At 35.7% G+C, this 22,203-nt stretch overlaps 1 protein-coding gene across 1 annotated transcript in view; it reads right to left on the reverse strand.

Annotated features, from left to right (window-relative positions):
• LOC148078931 (CUB and sushi domain-containing protein 1-like) overlaps positions 1 to 22,203 on the reverse strand; it is a 462,769-nt gene that overhangs the window by 39,930 nt on the left and 400,636 nt on the right. Inside the window, exons 44-60 of the mRNA XM_087792967.1 lie at positions 21,098 to 21,286; positions 20,753 to 20,930; positions 18,265 to 18,410; positions 17,900 to 17,980; positions 15,501 to 15,614; positions 14,145 to 14,261; positions 14,005 to 14,076; positions 13,347 to 13,493; positions 8,579 to 8,767; positions 8,304 to 8,489; positions 7,617 to 7,814; positions 7,239 to 7,412; positions 6,259 to 6,432; positions 6,001 to 6,174; positions 3,923 to 4,111; positions 1,375 to 1,551; positions 125 to 310 (exon numbers count right to left, since the gene is read on the reverse strand). Of these exons, the coding sequence (XP_087649093.1) occupies positions 125 to 310; positions 1,375 to 1,551; positions 3,923 to 4,111; positions 6,001 to 6,174; positions 6,259 to 6,432; positions 7,239 to 7,412; positions 7,617 to 7,814; positions 8,304 to 8,489; positions 8,579 to 8,767; positions 13,347 to 13,493; positions 14,005 to 14,076; positions 14,145 to 14,261; positions 15,501 to 15,614; positions 17,900 to 17,980; positions 18,265 to 18,410; positions 20,753 to 20,930; positions 21,098 to 21,286 (2,691 nt within the window). The remainder of the gene's footprint in view (positions 1 to 124; positions 311 to 1,374; positions 1,552 to 3,922; positions 4,112 to 6,000; positions 6,175 to 6,258; positions 6,433 to 7,238; positions 7,413 to 7,616; positions 7,815 to 8,303; positions 8,490 to 8,578; positions 8,768 to 13,346; positions 13,494 to 14,004; positions 14,077 to 14,144; positions 14,262 to 15,500; positions 15,615 to 17,899; positions 17,981 to 18,264; positions 18,411 to 20,752; positions 20,931 to 21,097; positions 21,287 to 22,203) is intronic.

The following is a 22,203-nucleotide window of genomic DNA, read 5'->3' on the forward strand; positions in this document are numbered from 1 at the left end:
TCTATAAACAAAAAAAAAAGCTTTATTTTCAAAATAAATGTACTTATTATTACTTATTAAAATACTCTATTATCTCTAAATCAAGCCAAATCAATAAAAGCATGAAAAAATCTTGTGATCGTACCCTGACAGACTGGCTGTGTGCCACTCCATGTCCCATTATGCATGCATGTCCTCTCGGCTGAACCCATCAAGGTGTAACCAGCTTCGCAACTAAAACGTAGCAGGGTCTTGATTTTAAATTCCTCCCCTCCCAAACGTGCACCATGGGGAGGAATACCCGTGTCTCCACATGTTCCAGGACTTAAACCTGAAAGGAAAAGAGGAACAAAAAGTTAATGTCTCAGAAAACATAGTTGGGATACAATGTTGACGAACATACCGACCAAGCCTCAGACACCTACAGGGAAAACCAAAGCCCAATTACAGACAAAACCTTTTAAGAACTCTCGGGCTATTTTTGATCGTGTTGTGTGACTGGTATGTTTACTCTAAGGACTTACATCCATGAGATAATACATGTTGCACTTACATATTATTCAGCAGCATCATTCTAAGTATATCTTAAAAAAAGACTATCTAACTTCACATTTACTTCCTCTTACCCAAGTTCCACTTCACCCCCTTTCTATCTCACCTGCCTTTACCTCATTCATCATCCTTGGGAAAACGCTACCAAGGTTTCTTCTTTCACAACTCACTATTGTCATCATGACTTTAAGTTCAAGAGGAATCTGTGTGATTCTTGTTTCACCTCCAGATTTTATTCATTTTACACATCTAGCAGTGCAACCTGTTAAGGTGATCTCTCATCAAGCGAGAGGTTTAATAATAATTCACAAAAGGGATTTATGAAACTAGCATCTGTGTATTTATTTTTTACCTATATATTAATAAATATGATAGGCATTCTGATATAAACATCATATAAACAAACAAAAACCCAACAATTATTTAGACAAACACATTTTTCACTATTAAAAACGTATTTCTTTCATAAACTAACACTCATGTTGAGTTTTGAACCATTTTTAAAATTATTTTATTATACTGTTTATAAACTGACTATTGATTGAAATGTTATCATCTCCAAAATCATTTGGCAAATACTGCAAATAATGCTACATTAATGACATTCAATAAAGATAAGGGGTAAAAAACTTTGCAGATGCTGCTATGCATTCTAGAACGCCTCCACACAATTAATTTGATGAAAACATTGATAGTCTGGGTGTGATACACATTTGAGGGGGTTTGTTTAAATCTACGTCAATATATTTACAATCTCGATGCTGATTCTAGTCGCTGTCTTTCTTTTTTTTATATATGTATGTATCTTGTAAGTACAATCGTTTTTCAGCACAAAAACCTTACCAGTGCAGTAAGGTGGCGATCCACTCCAAGTGCTGTCTTCCTGACAGTAACGTGATGCATTGCCCACCAGAACTCCACCACCTGAGCAGGAGTATTGCACCAAAGAACCAAACGTCCAGCTGTGGCTCCCAGAGACGACTGCATTTGGCGGAGATCCGGGTTCACCACAAGAAATAGCTGAAATTACAGATTTTTGGTAAAAAGAACACAATTTTAATTATTGTAATGTATTATGAAGAGTAATTAAAGATACTATAGAGTGGATGTGTAGTATAATTCACATACGATTAAAGCTAAAAGTTCATTTTAATGATTGATCCATAGCGCTCCTTGTTTGACAGCAAATGATAGCACAATTATGGAGTATTATTATCTTAATGTTTCACTCAATAAAATGACATGAAGGATTGCTGATTAATAGAAAAATAGAAAATAAAAAAACCAAACATCCAGATGTTGTAGGAGCCCTGGGGGGTGGATGTTTTAAAAAAAAAAAAAAAACATTTTAGTAAGTTTTTACGGAAATGTTATATTGCACTTTTGGACTTAACGTGGAGCAGTGCAGTACAGAAGTACAGAATTTTGGATTAAATTACTATTTCCAAACCAGTATATATAACGTAAATAATAATCTCAGTCATGTTGTTACTAAGAGTAATTTAGTCCAGGAACAAAAAACAGTTTTTTTTTACATTATTCACATTTAAATAGGTAGACATCCAACCCAGTATCACAGCATCACAGATGTGTTAGGTATTATCCTTTTACTACAATTTCTTTAGTGTCTTATTTTAATCATCAGTTAAAAATGCCCAATTCAATTCAATTCAATTCAATTTTATTTAAAGTGTCTTATCATAACAAAGTTATCTCAAGACACTTTATAGTTGAAATAAGACTATAGTGGAGAAAGGAAAAACAGATCCAAGCAATTCAACAATGAGTAAATCATATAGTGGCATTGCAAGGAAAAACTTCCTTTTAGAAGGCGGACCGGACTCATTGTTGACAACCTCCTGCTGTGACCGGCTGGGAGGAAGGATTGGGGGGGAAGACAGATGGACGGAGAGAAGAGTGAGGGAGGAAACAGATCACTGATGTAAGGTGGAGCCTGACCATGAAAAGCTCTGAAAGTAAGAACCAGAATTTTAAAATTGATCCTGAAAGAAACTCTGGGAAATGTGTGTTCTTCTACTAGAGCGGGTCAGAATCTCAATGCAGTTTTTTTTTATAATTGCAGGCGAGACAGCTCCTTCTTGTTTAAACACAAAAATAAACTGTTACAAAAGGCCAAACAATAAGATGGGTATACGCATATTACGCAACAAGAAAGATCTTGAAGAGACTTCACAAAACAAGTTTCTGCATGAAAACCAAAACTCTATGATCTTTGGCCAATGCTTAAATAAAATTGTGACATCCAACAGTAGAAAAAAAAATCAAGTTTGTTACCATTATCTTCCATAATAGAATCAATAGAAACTTCACCTTTTCTGATAAGACCTTGATCCTCAATGCTGGATAAACAGATATCTTGTGTTTGCTATTCGCCCCCTCTCTCTGATTTCTCACATCTCTACGCCACTGCCTCCTTCTTCTGCCCTCCTTTTCCCCAGCTGTAGTCTCCATTTTGAAATCATCCTTCTTCTGAATTTTCTCCTGTTAAATCTCACATCTCACGGGCAATATTATGTGACACAAACGCTTGTCATTTTTTTTATCACAATGTGGAAAGTGTGGGCAGACGGAAAAATACCTCAACTTAGAATCAATTGAATTGAATTAACAAAGTACTTTTCTTAAAGATAAAATTATTTAGGAAAAAATACCAGGAGAAATGTTTGTATGATACCGACAACTGCACTGTTTAAAATAACTGATGTAGATGATTTTTAATTGATCAATCAATCTAATCACGATTGCAAAACTGTTTAGTGAAAGTTATGTTGGACAACATAAGACAATCACATGCAAGACGATTTTATTTTTAAAGGCATTCAAGGCAGATTCAGATGCCTAAAATAAAAAATAAAAAAATAATAATAATAATATATATATATATTGTTGTGGCGTAAAGGGTTATTGGTCCAAGATCACTGACAGCATCCTAGAGACTTTTCCAGCTACTGGAGAAACCAGATATACACACACACTGAGAGACAAACATCTTATATAATGAGATTGGAAAACATCTTGTGAAATCGTCTTGGCCGAGTGTCCAGACATCGTCACGCCAAGGAGTGTCCGGAGGGCGGACCCCACTGTGCACTGTATAAAGTAAATGTGTGCTGTGAAACTATGATGATGATGATACTACTGATGCTGTCATCGGAAGGATTGCTTGTGAATTACCTGCTGGGCTTCGACCCACAGTTAATAAAATCCATCACCCAGTTGACCTGGTCTGGGTTCACTAATTTCTAGTCGACAACCTCTTGGTTCCTTCTTCAATAATATAAAACTGTATTTAAAGTGCTAAATGCTAATTATGTGATATAACAGACACATCTTCAGTTTTAAGGACTAAATGTAGAGGCCCTTTAGTTACCTAAGCAGCGCGGGGTGGGTCTGTCCCAACGCCCGTCATGCTGGCAGGTTAGGATGGCAGATCCAAGCAGATAGAAACCTCGTTTACAGTGAATGGCCACTGAGAAGCTGTAGCTGAAGACTTCAGGGTAACGTATGCCAGATTGACGCACACCATTCTCCACGTGCCCTGGGTCTGAACAGTTCACCACTGAGGAGGGAGAGAGATGGAAATAAGGACAGTTTATTGGAGAACCTAAAGAATAAAGTCCACTCACATAAAAACTTGATATAGAGGAAAACATCTCAGATGAAGCTTTAAAGAGTAGTTCACTCTTAATCCAAATTTCACTCAGTTTCTACTCAGTCCGTCTGTTTATTGAGGATTGGAATTATCTCAGAGTAAAGTGTGTTTTTGGAGTAACAGGCAGAAAATATGTCCATATGACGGTTCAGAATGGGGGCCACTTTTCTTTGTTAATCTTGTGCGAGCTCCCAGTGTCTGCGGTCTTCAATCAGTGTCTGTGTAGCATGTTAGCCTTTAAGCTTCTGCTAAAAACAACCTTAAGCTTCGATATGATGGACACAGACAAGACGGTCACCGTGGAGCAGTATGTAGGTATCCGGATGTTCTTTGGTGTGTCTTTTTGGACGAAGAAAAGTGGGCTACGGTTGTGACCGTCATTTGGAAATAGGTTGCTGCCTATAACTCTAAAAAGACATGGATTACTCAGAAAATAACTTTTCATATTATCATATTGTTTTCCACATGAGAGTGAATGTAAAAAAAGTACATTTTGAAATGATATCATATTTCACTTTCAGTTTACAAAAAAAACCATACAATCAAAAAAATAAAGCAACTTTCATGACATATGTAGCATAAGAAAAACAGAAACGCCAGAAGCCATACATCGAATAAAGATTTCTTCAGAACTTTTCTCAATGTAGATGGAACTACTAAAAAAATATCTTATTTACTTATTTAAGAATAGTAAGATGAGAAGCGTTATTTGGTCATATTTGCAGTTGGAGTTTTTCTCTTTAAGGTCAACTAATGAAAAGCCAACTCTCCTGACTTATTAACATGTTTCAAATACTGAAGTCATCCTCTACAAGATTCAGTAGATCCTCATCATGACGATGATCCATTTTGAAGTTATTACTTTAGAAAGTTCTCCCCATCTGATTTTTTTGCAAATGAGAGGTGACAAGAGCTGAGTCAGTTATGATGTAATAATTGGCTTCACTCCTTCTCCAGCCAGCTGTAATCATGTCCCACTTTGTTTAAAAGTTCAAAGTCCCTTGTAGGTGCAGACTTCTGGGATAGTTGACATGCAGTAAAACTTGACCAATCAGAGCAGAGTGGGTGTGGTTATAGTAAACATGATTAAAGCTATCATAAAAAGCAGGCGGGGATTAAGCACATTTTCTAATGTAAATATTTCAATGAAAATAGAGTCTTCTACAAACATACATATTGATCAGTGGAGGTCCAATATCAATTTAAGAAATACTAAACCTCATTGAGTGATCGTCCTGCAAGAGTTTACTTTTACTTTCTAGTTGGCACATGGGAGAGCAGCAGCCCCCTACTCTCAGTGGAGTCTTGTGTGAGAGCTACTGGGAAAAGAGAATATGTCTCATAATTTAGCTTCTGCTGAGACAGCAGGCGGAGACCAGGACAGTGGAACTGAGCCAACTAAGATGAAGCAAGAGTAAATCTGTTCATTGAAGTCCCGCTTGACCAACTGTAGCATATTGATCCACTCTCACAAGTTTGTGTGGCTGTTTTAGTTCATCATCGTGCTGGCACATTACATATATCTTGGAAGACCTCTGGTGTGACCACTATGCATGGTTAGCTGAGAAGAAGATGGTTTCTCTGAAACCATGAGAATACATGATTTTGCTACCTGCACACATTTCTGCCAAACCACTGTGATTTTGATGGAATGAAAAACATTTTTTTTTACTTTACCAGCAGGAAATTCAATCCAAAAGATAACAACCCCTCTCTCTCTGTCTCTCTATATATATATACTGTATATATCTATATATACAGTATATAGATATATATAAAACAAAATAAATTCTGACCTTTGCAGGAGGGTAGTAGGCTACTCCACTGCCCGTTGAGTCGACACTGAGCGCGTGTGGTCCCACTCAGGATGTAGCCTTTGTTGCAGGTGAAGTTCACCACATCATTGAGGTTGAACTCGCTACCATTTGTCCTTCCATTGGCTGGGTTGCCGGGGTGACCGCAAGTTATAGCTGTGAAAGAAAATATAGTTCTAAAATTGTCCTGAAGAGATGTCTTCACTTTCTTGTTTCAGATATTCCTGTAGCAGAACTTACGGACGCAGACAGGCGTTGTACCAGACCACTTGTGGTCTTGCTGGCAGATTCTCACCGATGTGCCAATGAGCCTGTACCCCAACATGCACTGGTAAACCACAGTGTCCCGATAACTGGACCCATCTCCGCTTATGTGGCCATTGACAATGGGATCAGGAGAGTCGCAGTGGCCAGCTGTGTGCAGAAATATTCATTTAAGTGCGCTGGCTTTTACAAAGTAACTCTTTGGTTAAGTGACATCTTATATGGCTAATGACATCACTTAAACCCGTACTGTAGCCAAGCACGATTTGTTCATATATATAGATATATATATCTATATATATAGATATATATATATATAGTTATATATATATATATCTATATATATGAACAATGATGATTAAAAAAAATATATATTGTATTAAATATGTATTAAATGATTCCTCATAGTCTTTTCCCTTCATTTCATTTCTTTCCTCTTGCTTCGCAAGTTGCGCACAGCTTCTGGGATTTGCTTCGTCCATGTGAGAGCTTTCATCCAATCATATTTGAGCTGTCACGTGTTGTCAGAAGAAATCTACCCGAAGCTTTCAGTCGTTTACATTGACACTAATACATTATTTTAATTTTTTTATCCAAACTACCGTAAGTCATATGTGATTGTAATCTGCTATTCATGCTCAGAAGTAAAAGATTAGTTGTTGCTTCATAACACCATTCATCACATCTCTTGACTGTTTGTATGGGAATTCTTATAAGTGTATTTCATTTTTTGGTATTATAATTCACATGCACTGTTCATCTAGCAGTTCTAGTATCCCCTTGACAAATGTACGAACAACATATAATAATAAAAACCATAAATAAAATATCTTTCTTGTGCTTTCTCATGCTGGAATTTGGCCAATTCAGGGACATGAAATGATATCCCTTCGGGAGAAGCTATACTGTTATGAATATATTGAATCAGAACCATTGTCATATTTCATCAGCCTCACCGAGACACCTGGTCTCCGTGCCGCTCCACAGCCCGTTGGCGCCACACTCCCTGACGTGTGACCCCACCAGTGTGTAACCATGGTTACACATGAAGATTGCAGTAGCTCCGAATGTTGTTAACGAGCCCAACTTGGTGCCAAAGGGTGGAGAAGGAAGATCACCACATGATAAGACTGAAAAAAGAGTCAAAACCTGAGATTTTTTTTTACGTATGGGGTTTATATTAAATATCACCATCAAATTATTTGTATATCTGATGATATAAAGAATTCAAAAATACAAGAAAAAAACATATAAACCTTCCTTTTTATTCTTAATGATGTCAAAGATCAATAAGATCAGCAGTTCTCAACCTGCCTGCTTCATCTTCTACTTACTTTTGCATTTTGCTGGGTTATCAGACCCTTCCCATGTTCCATTGGCAAGGCATTTCAGTGTCATGTGTCCCATTCCCAGAGAGTACCCAGTTGAGCATTCCAGCATCACCATTGAGCCAAACTCTCCGAGTCGACCAGAGAGCAGACGGTAGTTCATGTGTTCCGATAAAACACCTTCAACGCTCGGGCAGTGTACAGCTGCAACGAATATTAATATATGAAAATCACTGAGTGCAGAATTTATTCAACAATAAAGACAGTTTTAAAGTATTTTTCATATGTAAAGAAATGTCGAAGAGTTTTTCTAAAGGCGAGTCAAAACTTCAACTGTCATGCAGTCCTCCCGACTGAGTCATCAATCAGATTAGTCGCTCATGATGACAGAGAACATTTCTATGCCGTAGTTTGTCTGAACGACCTGACTTTTGAAAAAGTAAAGACTTTATTGTTTCTTTTGATCCTTCGTGTGGCTTTAAAAAAGTATCTGGATATGTCCAGCACTACTGATAGACTGATGAAGTTTCATGAAGCATTATCCTCATTTTCCGAGCCTACTGAGGCTGATGTATCAAGTTAGTATTACCTACTTAACATTTTGTACTTTACTTCTGCTACTGTTGCCATTTTTTTGGTCTCTTACTATATTTTTGATGATGACAAACTCATTGATTGAGTTACTTTACTCACATAGGCATCTTGGGGCAGTCTCAGCGTTACTCCATGTTCCGTCCGCCAAACACACAGCATTTATTGGAAGACTAGAGTCCAGGTGGTAACCGTGGTTACATTGGTAAGTCACCTGACTGTCCACAGTGTACTGGAAAGCATGGAAGCTGCCATTCCCCGGTGACTGCGGAATGCCACATGAAATAGCTGAAAGAAGAGAAGGTTAAGAAAATCCTAAAATGTTGGTGATGATTTAGAAATTACTTTGTCTAGAACATTTTTATTTTGGATTGTACCTTGACAGAAAGGTGTAGGTGCATCCCACTGGAACAAACCATTGAGATGGAGCCTACAGGTTGCGTTACTGCTGCCAACTAGTCGATATCCACTATTGCAATAATACTGCAGTCGACTACCTGGATGAAGTTTGGTTCTGTTGAGCACTCCTCCATTTGCTGGCAGATCATTGATGCTACAATAAGCAGCTGGAAGAAGACAAACAGTTATATACAATTCTCAAACGCTTTTATAATATTTTTTAAACATCTCAACAATATGTTTCAGGCTGTTTGGTGGGACAAATTGAAATATGTTTTCCTGAAACCTGACACCTTACTTTTAGACCAGATCTCTTACTATAAGACCCTATGACGTCCTGGAATGTACACCCTACATGAAACCTTTTGAAGCGTTTTGCTGGGCTTTTGAGTTTGATATAACTGGCTGACGTGATGTTGTTTCACAAAGACGTCTGTGACTCTCAAAGAGAAATATTAAAGTGATCGGCCGCAGACAATTTTGTTCTTTATATTATTTGCAAAATGAATTTCATATTTACTCATGTAACTTCAAACATGTGTCTGTTCATTTTTTATCAATGTTGATCGTTAATGTGTCTCTGGTAAAAACGTCTAAACATGAAATGTGAGTGTCATAGAGTCATAGATCTGAGCAGTAAATGTGTGCTTCTGACACCTTCAAAACTGTCAGGAAGTCTGCAAAAATTACCTGCACCTTTTTTATGCATGCACTCTTAGTACATGAGGCCCCAGATCAATAGAAAAATTGGAACCAAAATAAAGCATAATAGCAGATAATATGTGGTACATGTCAAGGACATTTATTTGAGAGATTATTAAAGTTTTTCAATTTCAGACATTATAACTTATTATGACTACCATTTACACATTTTAATTTCTTACTTCAAGTTTTGTATTTTATTTTGTCTTTTCCAGGAAGTAATTTCATTGTAAAAGTTTCCAAACGTTCATTTCCTGAAGGGCAACTTGTGTGAACATTTTTATGAAGTTCTCCCCCATCTTAAATCTCGGCAAACGAGCCCAATATGATAATTCTTTCTCCAGACAGCTGTAATCAAGTCCCAATTTGTTTTTAAAATGAGTCCCTTGGAGATTTCCTGGATTCATGACATCACAAACCTCCATGCTTGACCAATCATAGCAGAGTAGGTCAGTGTAGTTTTGGTAAGTTTCAGTGGCTGGTGCTTAAGCGCATATTCCAATGTAAATATATCAACTAAAAGAGAGTTTTGTACAAACGGATACATACTGATGAGTACATTAGAGGTCCAAGATCAATTTAGGAGACACTTAAAACATTAGTTGCCCTTTAATTAGGTTAATATTAAGCTAAGTTAAATTAGAGAATTGTAAGTAAGTATTAGTTACTTGTAAAACACCTTTCTCACATATTTGACAAAATGTGTTTCATCAACCTAAACTATGCTTTGTACTCACTCCAAGTCACCTTTAGGTGTATTTAAACCAGGGAGCTTCTCTATGGCAAACTCTACCATCTCACCACCTTGTAGTACAAAAAGGCCTACTACAAAATCATCACATGTCGCACAATTGCAACACACACAATTCAATCCACTGATGAAAACATGAATTTTAGACAAATCACAAACATTTCTTTGATGAAACAACACTTCAGAAGCTTTTTTCTATTCCTGGAACTAAACATTAAGAACAGTAACAAAGGGCCAGTTGGCTTTGCTGTTTGATGTGTTTGTGCTTCACCTGTGCTCTGTTTGGCCTGCTGTCAGGACGCTTAGAACAATAACACCAGTTTGCAATTTCAAGTTTTAATCAATGACCATATCTTGTTTCACTTCCACTCTCTCCTCTGTGAGTCAGACTACTTCTTTTTGCTCTGCAGCTGAAGTTTTGAAATCAATCAAAACTATTCTGAACATTAATTTTCATCAGTGAGTAGTTCAAACCATTTTTCATCTGCTTCTGAGAGAGCCTGCCAATTTGCTGTCACTTCAATACGACTTACTGTGTGGAAAAATATGAGTGTTTCCTAAACAAAAACAGGTTTAATTTCACTCTGCTAGCTGGAATGAGCCTAAATAAATCAGCAGTTCAGATTTTAAGGTTTAGATTTCCAATAATGACAACACACCAGGGGCCTCATGTACTAAGAATTGAGTTGATTTCGTACTAAAACGGATGTACTCTCAAATCCAGAAAATGGTGCAACAAAATATTCAGTTGTATGAATCTGTGCATGTGCAAGAATCCGAGCACTTTTTTTCTTTGTACTTCTGATCAATTTGGAATTCAACGCAGTATTTTCATTCCTTTTCCAAATCTAAATTAAATAAACCAGAACCTTTAATTCTACTCTCTGGAATCAGATAAAAATAGGATTATGAGTTTCCATTCGTTATTTTAAACATTACCGACATTTATCCAACACTCTTATTAGTGTAAATTAATAACACTTTTAAATTAGTGTTGACTGACTGACTATGAAAATATTTATATTTTATTTTATTTTATATTTAACATAACTAAAGTTATTAACATAAATACTTAATACAAACAGAGACATTCAGGGACTTGTTTTAAACCTCCAAAAATTGTAACGAGATTAAAACTTCAAATAACTTAAAGCATAGTTATGACGATGTAAAGATTGCTTGATTGTCTCTGTGCTTGTGGGGCGCACCTGCACGACACACACAGATTCTTACTACATTAAATGTGTGTGTGTGTTGATTTTGGATCAATATTGATCATTGATGTATCTCTGACATGAACTTCTCAACATGACAAATGAGTGTCGACATGGATCTGAGTAGCAAATATATATGTACGACACAACAAACAGGCCAGGAAGGTCACACGTTTTCACTCCCTTTTCATTTTTGATACATATGAACTTGACCTTGAAAATTATGTGTGCACTTATCTTATGCACATGCACTCTTAGTAGGTGAGTCCTGAGGTGTCAAGTAAAAACTTAAATAATTAATTTGCCAACCAATTCAATTACATTTGAATTTTTTTCTTTCTTTATTTTTTTTATTTACAATGTTATGTTGTGTCAAATAGCAAAACTTGAAGAATGGTAAACTTTTGAGACACGGCGATCTTGTATTTGCAGCCTTTAAAGTAACTATTTGAATGTAATCTTGAGCTATAAATACTTGACTAAAGTCTCTTCAAAAGACTCAGCAAGACTATTTTAGCCCTAGATCTTTGAGTTTGACCACACATGTTTTCAATCAAATTATTTGATGTTCAAATAAAAATTAAAAACAGATACAATTTCTCTAAAATTCTCATTTTCTCATCAAACAAAATAAATAATTTAGATAATTAAAATAATAAAGATAATAACTAGTGACTATAGAATGGGATTGGGGAAATTCATTTAACGTCTAGGCGTGTGATTAGATTAATAATAACAATCTTGCTTGAATGTACAAATAGTTAGACACATTTCAAATGCCATTAAACTTTTTGGTTCATCATAGATGATGCAGAAGTGGCATACTGGCAAAATCCAGCCATGTCTATTTAACAAATTTCCAAAAATTATAAAAGGAATCATATTTTCCATGTTTAGTGCCTTTGAAGTATGTGTAGGAAATAGATTACACCTGCTCCCCGTAAAAATTAGTTAACTCATGCAAAACTCTGCATCACTCACGTTTTGTTTGCTCTGTGTGTGGGCTTGTTTTGGTTTCCTTATGTGAATGCATCTCAGAGTGTCTCCTTGAGAGTTGGTGTCTCTGTGACCAGTTTCTCAACAAGAGCATCATATTTTTTAATTAAATTTGCTCTAAAGTTATCTTATTACAAATTTTACTTAAGCAACATTGATCTGGTTTTTACATATTAAGAAACAGACTATACTTTATGACATCTAGAACAAGAAACAGTTATAGCTTTGAATAATCAAATTATTTTCTTCATGATTATGTCGCAACTTCCAAATACTGTATCGTTTAAAGTAAAGGATATTTCAAACATTTTTTTAAATGTCAAAAACAGAAACATTCGTTCTGTAATGTGTCATTCTGGTAGACCCTAGATCAGGGGTGGGCAATTAAAATTCTTCAAGGGCCACATTCAATTCTGTGAATGTTGTTAGGGGCCGTCAAGAAAAAAGAAAGACGAAAAAATGCCTAATAAAAAAAGGACATGCATCATTAGGCTAAAAAAGCTGCAATTTTATTCTTGTATAGATGAGTTTTTTTCCAAACATTTCTTCAATTAACTTAAAAATATATATTTTTAGGAATTAATATATACACAAAAAATTACACACAAAATGGAGGGAAGTGTTATGTGAAAATGTAAATTAATTTGAAATACAAAATACATTTGTTAATGCATTAGAACCATTTATACATGATCATACTTTGACATTACGAGGGCCGCATAAATAAAGTCAAAGGGCCGCATGTGGCCCCCTGGCCACACTTTGCCCAGGTCTGCCCTAGATCTTCTATATGAGAACCACACAACACAGACAAGATGCATCACTTCATCATTATTACTCCTGATATATAAAACCAACAAAAACATATTTGATTGATGAACCAAATATCGTTAGGGGGCCGATTTGTAAAATTACAAATTTAAATGAATTACTTTCAATCCTTTTAAACTGTCTGCTAATTACTCAACAATTCACTCCTTGTAGGGTTAACATTAAAAAAGCTTATTGATCCATCAACAAAACATTTCAATCAAATTAAATTTGCTCTTACAACAATGTTTATTTCAAAAGCAGTAAACACACCTGAGTATCGTATTTTGAATCCCTTCTTGTTGGTTGCGTGGTCAGTGGACCATCGTAGATACAGTTGATTGGTTTTGGACGTGAAGTTGAGTTGCGCTGAATGATTTCCACTCAAAGCGACCAGAAGAGGGCTCTGACCAGAGGATCCTGATGACCGAAACATATAACAAATAACAGTGTGTGCTAAAAATGATTAACTTTCAAATATCAAATCTTTTGTCGAATTAGGCTTTTGGCGATACAGATCCTAAAAAATACACCATTTTAAATTCCAAATTATAATGTACAAATGTTAGAGGGAGAGGGCAGTAACTGACAGGGTGACTGACATCATAATTGAAGCAACTTTAATAAAGTAAGTAAGTAAGTAAGTAAGTAATATTTATTTATATAGCGCTTTTCGAGGCCAGTAAAGATCTGTAGAATCTACAGATCCTTATTAAAGTTGCTGACTAAATTCTTTTAATATGTGCAACAACCTTTAATCAAATGGATTGATGGTTAACTGCATTATGGTAACAAGTGTTGTGCAAAATATTTTATCCCTACTTTATTGTGAAACTTTTATAAACAAACAGAAACTTACCGCCAGAGGTATCTGTGTGCGTGTGCATTTGTTTGTGCTTGCGTGTGTGTTTGTGCTTGCGTGGGTGTTTACCATCAAATATCTCCAACTCATCAAACTGCTTCTCACTGTGGAACATCTCAACGTAGATGTTGATAATGTATCCTGATGAAGAAGAGTTGTTATTGTCACATGTTGTATATTTTATCATCATGAACCCCTCTTCATCTTACCTGGAACCATACGCAGCAACCACGAGCACGTCTGGCTGTTTGGGTAGCTGCTTGGGAACCCAGGACTGAGAATCACTCCTGACGATGAGGAGCGCTCCTCGTTGGCCGGACATTGGGCTGAAAGGACGAGACAGGATTTCATTCGACATAGCTCAGATGGTAGAGTGGTTGCCTGCAGTCCAAAAGGTTGCAGGTTCAATCCCAGCTCCAGACAAGCTTGTGTCGTTGTGTCCCTGAGCAAGACACTTCACCCTGATTGCTCCTGATGGTGAACTTGGCGCAAGTGTGCATGCCTACTCACATCAGTATGTGTGAATGGTTGAATTTCCCCTCGCGGGACTAATAAGGGATTCTAAAAAAAAAAAAAAAAAAATTCCTCTGAAACAAACTCTACTCCGCAGATTTTTTTTGCCAAAACATTTTGTTGTTCAAATACTACATAATAAAAGATATTACAAGCCCAGAAGCTTTTTGAAAGCAATATTGTACAGAAGCTTGACTTAACTGTATATACTGTATATTACTCATTTAATCAGCGCTTCCATGGCCTTAAGTGAGGAAATAAGTAATGGTTATTTCTAAAGCGCCTTTCTAGACCAGGGTCACAAAGCGCTTTAACAATCAAGAACAATACACAGTTAAAATAAATATCTTAAAAGATCAAGAAAAATAAGACAAACACAGGAGTCCCAGAAAATCAGGAAAAATCCTGCACAAAAAATAATGTCTTAAGCTGTTGCGTGGAAGCATCAGCAGATTCTGATCCACAGACCTCAGAGCCCCAGGTTTCTGGTCAGTTTTTTTTTCAGTGTTCCACGAGAGACATGTCTTTGTCAACCACAACAACCAGGTTACTCAGGCTCAGTTTGATATACTGGCCTAAGTCACCCAACTACTGACTCAACCCTGGAACTTTATCATCAGGCGCAATAACCAGAGTTTCAGTGAGCCATTGTTTGATCTCTAGCAAACAATTGACTAAGCTGTTTAGCCTCTGGGGCTCAGTTGGATAAAATGAGCAGTAGAGCTGGATTTCATCAAAAATGTGGTAAGAAACATCAGGAAATCCCTAAATGATTTTAACCAGGGGAATCAAGTACAGCAGAAATAATAAGTGACCCAAAACAGAACCTTGAGGGACTCCACACAACAGATTAGCTGATTCAGACCTCATTTAATGTCTCAACAATTACATTCTCTTCTACCTTTATTCCCCTAACTTGTGTGTTCACTCCTTCATCTCACCTGATCTTGTGAAGACTTGCTTTTAATAATGTCACCAATAATAATGATAATAAAAAAAACTGATGATCTCCAGTTTGCAAATATACAAATCACCAATCACGTCTGTCTTACCTTCACAGGTTGGTGCAGGGGATTCAAACAGCAGATGGGAGTTGAGTGTGCACATAAGCTCCGGCTTTCCCACAAGTGTGTATCCAGGTAAACACTGATACTTCACCAGATCACCTGAGATAAATCCACCGTATGTTTGGAAGAGATATAATAAACACTTGAGTTATCGCTAAAATTATGTCACCCTAAAAATGCAAAAACATAGACGTGTGACTGCTGTTTTCCAATTATTTCCAATGAAATTAAGTTCACCTTTTTTCACGGGGGCTGATAAAAAAAATGAAAGGTAAGATATTGGTTTCATGTATTTTGTGACTAAAATATGTAAATGGTTTGAAGTAGCAAAATGTAAATTCTTTTCATTATTTATTTATTCATATTTATTTTTCACCTTGCATAAATGTTTACATACATGTCAATTTCTTTTTTTTTTTAAGATTTAATTGGGTCATTTTGTCATTTACTTGGGTCATTACTCCTTGTCCACTATCATTGACCTTCACTGAAAAACCTTAACTTGAAACAGCAATGCACTCCAACATGAAAGTGTTTCTGTCTCCAAGAGGAGAGAGATGAGCAAATTCTAAATCTGGAGCATTTGGAAAATCGTCATGCCTAAAAAGCCGTTGAATCAAACATGCCGCCCAAACGTGTCACAGCCTTCAGCTTTTCACACTTACTCTACTTATCCAGGTCCCTGACTTGAACCATTGGGTAGGTTTTTTTTTTTCCTTTTGAAGTCTTTCCACCAGAGGGGGAGAGAATATTATGGTTGTCCCTATTTGCTCTAGTTTCTAAAACATGCTCCGCAATGGCAGATAAGAGTCCCTCATTATCATTCTAGGTGTGAAGACCAAGATAAATTTGTGCATCAAAGTCAGCCGTCATATCACTTTTCAAATCAGGTGTATGGCATCAGATAAGGTTTTCATCTGGACTTAATATATGATCTCTACTCTGGCAAGATTTAGTCAGACTTCAAAGCAAGTTAACTGTAAGCTAAAATTCCTTTTCAGAACTTCTCATTGTAATCAATGAAGTTCAGAAATATAAAAAGTAAAACAGAAGGCATTGGGTAAATGAAACATCACAATCAATCAGATAAATAATACAAATAAAATGCTTGTAGATGTACATTAACAGAAACAAAAAGACAATCTTTTTAATGTGACTTGGCTGCAGCTCACGAGCAACACATTATACAGTACACCCAGAGATGATAAAACACCTTGGAAGACATTTTTATTGAAAATAATTAAGAATAAATCAATAAATTATTTGCTGCCTGTAAGATCAGCCTTGGCTACACTCTTTTCATATCAATAGTGTTCTTAACCCTTGTGATATCTCAGGGACATTTTTTTTCGGGCCTTCGGGTCACCATTACTCTGTGATAACATAAGGGTAATGTATTTTTTATTTATATTAAATGGCTCTTATTATCAGCCACTTTATGTTTTTGGAAAGGATGTTTTCTTACAGTTCCGACTGTACTACATTTTTCAATGACTGATGATAAGAAACCTCAGTCAATCTTGGGTTCAGAATTTATTTTTAAATTGAAATATTTGATTGAAATATTGTATTTTAGCCAATAAGGTACTGTTTCCCCTAGAGGGGCAGCTACATTAAATTCACAAGATCTGTCTTTTTGTTGATTCAAGAAAAATAAACAAAATATGTTAAATTGTTATGTTTGATATTTTGCCAGATTTTGCAAGTCATGTTCTGTACCAACCTAACATTTCCGTCCGGGAACTATAACTACTGTTTTCAATTTTAAAAAAAAGTTGCGTCAGCTAAAAAAGAGTAACTTCAATCAAAAAAAAAAGTTACTTCAATCAAAATAATAATTTTTAATAAAAAAAAAATATTTTAATAAAAAAAAATGATATATATATATTTATATTTGTGTTTTATTTGATTACATTTTTTTTGTGGCAGGACCATAGTATAGGTAGGAAGATTGTCTTTTAAAAAAAAATTTAAGTCTATATTTTTTGGATTAAAGTAACTTTTTTTTTATTGAATAATAAAGAAACACATCTACCTCCAAACTTAACCCACTGTTTATTGTTGATTGAATGTAAAGATTTTACTTGGAATTATGCTGTCAACTTTGTTCCAGGGTTGCCTTATAAGAGAAATGAAGGGTTTTTGTACCTCATATATATATATTACCAATTACTTATAACAAGTCAGTCTTCAGTATAATTCATTGTTTCATCACTGTGACCTGGCTTTCAGAAATCTTTGGAAATAAAAATGTGATTATTTCTGAAATCAAGGCCATATTAAACTGAAATAATAAAAGTGTTGTTATATTTATCTTGCACTTGATTGCTGTTTGTTTTGTTTACTAATAGTCATACACACAGTATCTCAAACAGGATTATTACCTATTTGGAAGTCTTCATCTTCCTGGACTATTTCGGCGTTCTCCACAGCAGGCGGGGGAGGGCATTTCTTCAGACGGTAAGCTGGGGAGCAACAACATTTTACTGCTAAATACTTATACTTATACTAATATTACTAAACTCATCAAATTTAAGATGTAATAAGATGCACTCTCTAAATCTCTCTTGTCGTTGTAGTGAGGGATTATTTTTTTGACAAACGTGGAAAAATACCAGTCTTTTTTCCTTCCATAAATTTGACAAGGATGTAGGAACCAGTTTCTAATCTCATCTTGAATCTAAACATTTTTAGTTAAGAGCTGTTTGTAAACCATATGGATCGTCAATATTTTGTAAATGTCGGTCACCATGGAAGTTGAGAATAAAGAATCCTCCTGTGGAGAAGTCGGAGTGGAACCTTATCAGCACTTGCTGACTTGTGCTATAAGCTGATTCCAATGCTGTGTTGCCACTGAAGACTCCTAGTTGTGAACTGGAAGCATCTGGACCATCCCTGAGGAGTGAGAAGAATAAAGTTGGAGCAGAAGTGTATAGACTAATTCTGACTGTCATATATGAAGATTGCACCTCTCCTGGCTCTTAATTGTATCCTATATTTCATTCATTTTCTACATTCATTTTTGTAAATAAATAGTTTCATTTTGAGTAGATCAGAAGTTGTATGGGTTTGAAACTGAACATACTATAACATCTGTAGATAAAGGATAAACACACATCAAATCTATGTACATACCCATACCATCTTCTTAGATTAAATTAACTAAAAAGTCTCTGTAGAAAAAAAAAAAATTGAGTGTGTTTGTCAGCGAGTTAATTCAATTTAAAAGAAAGTATGACATGGAGCAGAATTAAATAAAATGAGGCTTCCGTAACTGAATTCCAAGAGCATTTGTAAACACATTTACTGAGGGATTACTGAGCAGAAATACACCAAAAGTAATTAAAAATGTCAACAACATCCAGAGTGTTGTATGAAAAGCCAAATCACAGAGCAAAGAAGTGCCAAAAATAGCCCAAAACACACTACATCAAACAAACAACTCCAAGGAGACATTTGTGACTGTGAAATGTGTTACTTGTGGCAGCAAATTGACTGTAAAAGATATAATTTATTTTGCGAAGTTCATTTTTTAAAGAAGTCTGAACACAATCACTCATATCTTTCACATATTTCCTAAACTCCTCACTTGTTTACAGTTTACATTAGCCAGTGTGGCCTAAACAATTACAACTTGTCTATTCTTGTTTGTTTGAAACAAACTGCATACAGTGGACACATGTACAAAATGTTTCAACTTCTTCTAGGCAACCCTGTTGTTTGTAAAAGAGGTTGAGTCATTATTTATAATTTGTCCACCGTATTCAGTTTGTGTGAAACAAACAATAAATGATTCCATTGATTGGACCACACAGGCTGATGTTGTTTGATCTGTGTGAAGAGTTTTGAAGGTAAATGTATTGGTCATCGTGTTCAAATGATAATAATCATATTACTTTAATCGTTAAATTGTTGCTATATTCCTAAATCACAATGAAATATAACTAATATATGTTTATACTGTTAATGTTCATTCAAGTGTACAAGTGTAAAATAGAGACTAAGGAGGTAAAAGTGTTTGTTCGTTAATCACCTTAATTGCCAATTATTACTTGATTATTAATTATTACTTGATTAATTGACTTGATGTCCTCAAAATGTTCACATTTTTAATAATTTTAGAAAAGGACCCAAAATGTTAATATTAATACACTGTGTAAAGATGTATCCACGGTTGTGCTTGTTAGCGAGATTTAAAAGCCATCGCAACCTGCTGTGATTGTGTTACTTTCCCTGAGCATGTTTTTGATCTGCTGGCTCCTCAAGCGTGACTCTTGGTTCCCCTACACCTTATCTATTATACATATGAAGACATTTTTGGAGGTCCCCTAGGAACAGTGAAGCCAGGCCAAGCCCTGCTTTCATTACTTTTTCTACAGATTGTGAATCTCACCAATGTTGCTGGAGTCAGCGAGTACTCACTATTGCACTTGCTGAACAAGATTGAATTGGTTAGTGGAACCATTGTAAATGCAACACTCCAACACTGCAGGGATTATAATCTGAACCTTGAGCTGAATCCATTACAGAGAATAGTTTGTGGACATACGACAAGGAAGTTCGGTAAAGATAGATTAGCATGTAGACTACTGACCTCTCAGGGAAGGTTTTAGAGGGGATGGTAACTGCATCAGGTCATTGGAAAAGGGGCCGAAGGAGGTCACTAGACCCCCCATGAAAATTAAATTAATTAATCCAGTTTCAGTGATATTCACAGCATATATATATATATATATATATATATATATATATATATATATATATATATATATATATATACATATAACATAATAAGTAAGGGAGCTACTTCTGTTAATTATAAATGGGCACAGAGGGAGGCAGACTCCCCCTTTGAAATTCTAATAATCTGTTCTCCTAGGGTCAAGGTGATACATTTATACATTGATAAAAGATCATAATCTGCCTGAATTCACTCTCTCCTCTTCCATTCTCCCTCTAAACCATGTCATTTTCTGGTCATATGATTTTGTAAGTGGATCATTTAAACCCGGAAAATGTCAGGTATTTTAAATAGTAAATTAAGTAAGTGTGAGTGAGCAATGAATGCGGTAAATCATGACATGCACTACTTTAATTACAATTTTTTTTTTTTTAAACAGTTATTTTATTGAAAAATTACGCTTGAATATATGTTCCAGTTCTAGTTTGTTTCTTTCATTTTGCAGAATAAAATGGGTTTGTTTCATGTTGGTGAGCTTGATCAAATGCAGACTCACCAGACAGTGATGTAATCAGTAACGGGCTCTGTCTGTAACAAGGTGAAGTTGATATAAATTCCATGTCCATGCAGAACGGTAATAAACCAGAAACAATCCAGCGAGTTTGGGTATTCATTCGGGTACTGTGGTGAGTAAATGGTCCCATTTTCAGCCGTGACATTGTAGCCGCAAGGCGCTGTTGAAGACAGGCATGTATCAGACATGAAATATCCTGAACAGTGGAAAAGCTTTGCAATTCATGTGGTAAAGTGAGAAAGAAATCAGTTTTTCTGATGAAATGGTGCTTTAATGAACATGCCAGGGACTTCCTCAATATTAATGACAAAACAACTTCAGTTTTACCTTCACAGCGAGGAACTGGGTGGTTCCACTTCCGATTGGTGCCATGCTGACATGTTAGAACTGTGTGACCAATCAGAACGTAACCAGGGTAACACTGAAAAGTGATTGACTGTCCAGCACTGTAGTCACTTTTGATGATGTCACCATTTGGGAATGGAGCAGGATCCTGGCAGTTTTGAAGTTGGTAGGCTGTCCAAAGAAGCAAAGTCATGTCACTTTGTTAACTAAAAAAAAACACAGTCTATATGAGGCCATCTTTTTTCAGAAAAACATATGAGAGCTGCCGATGATTTAGCCTTTGGTAAGATATAGTTTAAAAGCAGTTTTTGCTGTTGTTGAACACTCATATTAAACCGACTCTTGGTGCCAAATGTTGGCCACTGCTTCAAACTATGTTTCCTGCCATTTTGCAGTAACCAAAATTATTACAGGAGTGGCCAACATTTTAAAAACAATCCAAGTTATGGGCTGCAAAAAATGAAATCCATTGAACGCTTGAAACATAGATCTAAAAAGAACATGAGTCTCCCTTTCAATTACTGGAAGATCATTTAAGCATAATGCATCTCTGATACTGGCAACAACTAAACCCATCTTTCTTCTTCCATGTGCTTTAAGTTTTAAGTTTTTTTAAATCATATATGTCAAGATATCAATATGAATTAAAGGGAAACTAGTCACTCGGTGGGTCAGAATTGGCCCATGGGCCAGGAGTTTGATGTACCTTACACAATCATTACAAACTTTGTAAATGTTTGTTTACCAGTACAAAGAAACAACATTCATGTGAAGATTAACAGGTACGTTTTCTAAAAGTTGAAGGAGAGTACAGTGATAACTTTTTGTGTGCACATGTGTGATGTGGCCCTTGTTATTGTTGTAATGGAGCATAAGTGTGCATCTCTTTGGTTTTTAAATCAAACACTTATGCCTATAACTTAACTTAACTTAAGAAATAACACTGAGCTCTCAAAGAGGTACAAAAACAACCCATCTCTTTTAATAATGAGAGGAGAAAAACATATGTAAATCAAAATGAATAACCAATAACTGACAGTGTTGTATTTCCCAATTGATTTCAGAAATGTTTTCTAGAACACATGTTT

Source organism: Callionymus lyra, chromosome 6 (assembly GCF_982586985.1).
Source record: "Callionymus lyra chromosome 6, fCalLyr1.hap1.1, whole genome shotgun sequence".
Classification (NCBI taxonomy): domain Eukaryota; kingdom Metazoa; phylum Chordata; class Actinopteri; order Syngnathiformes; family Callionymidae; genus Callionymus; species Callionymus lyra.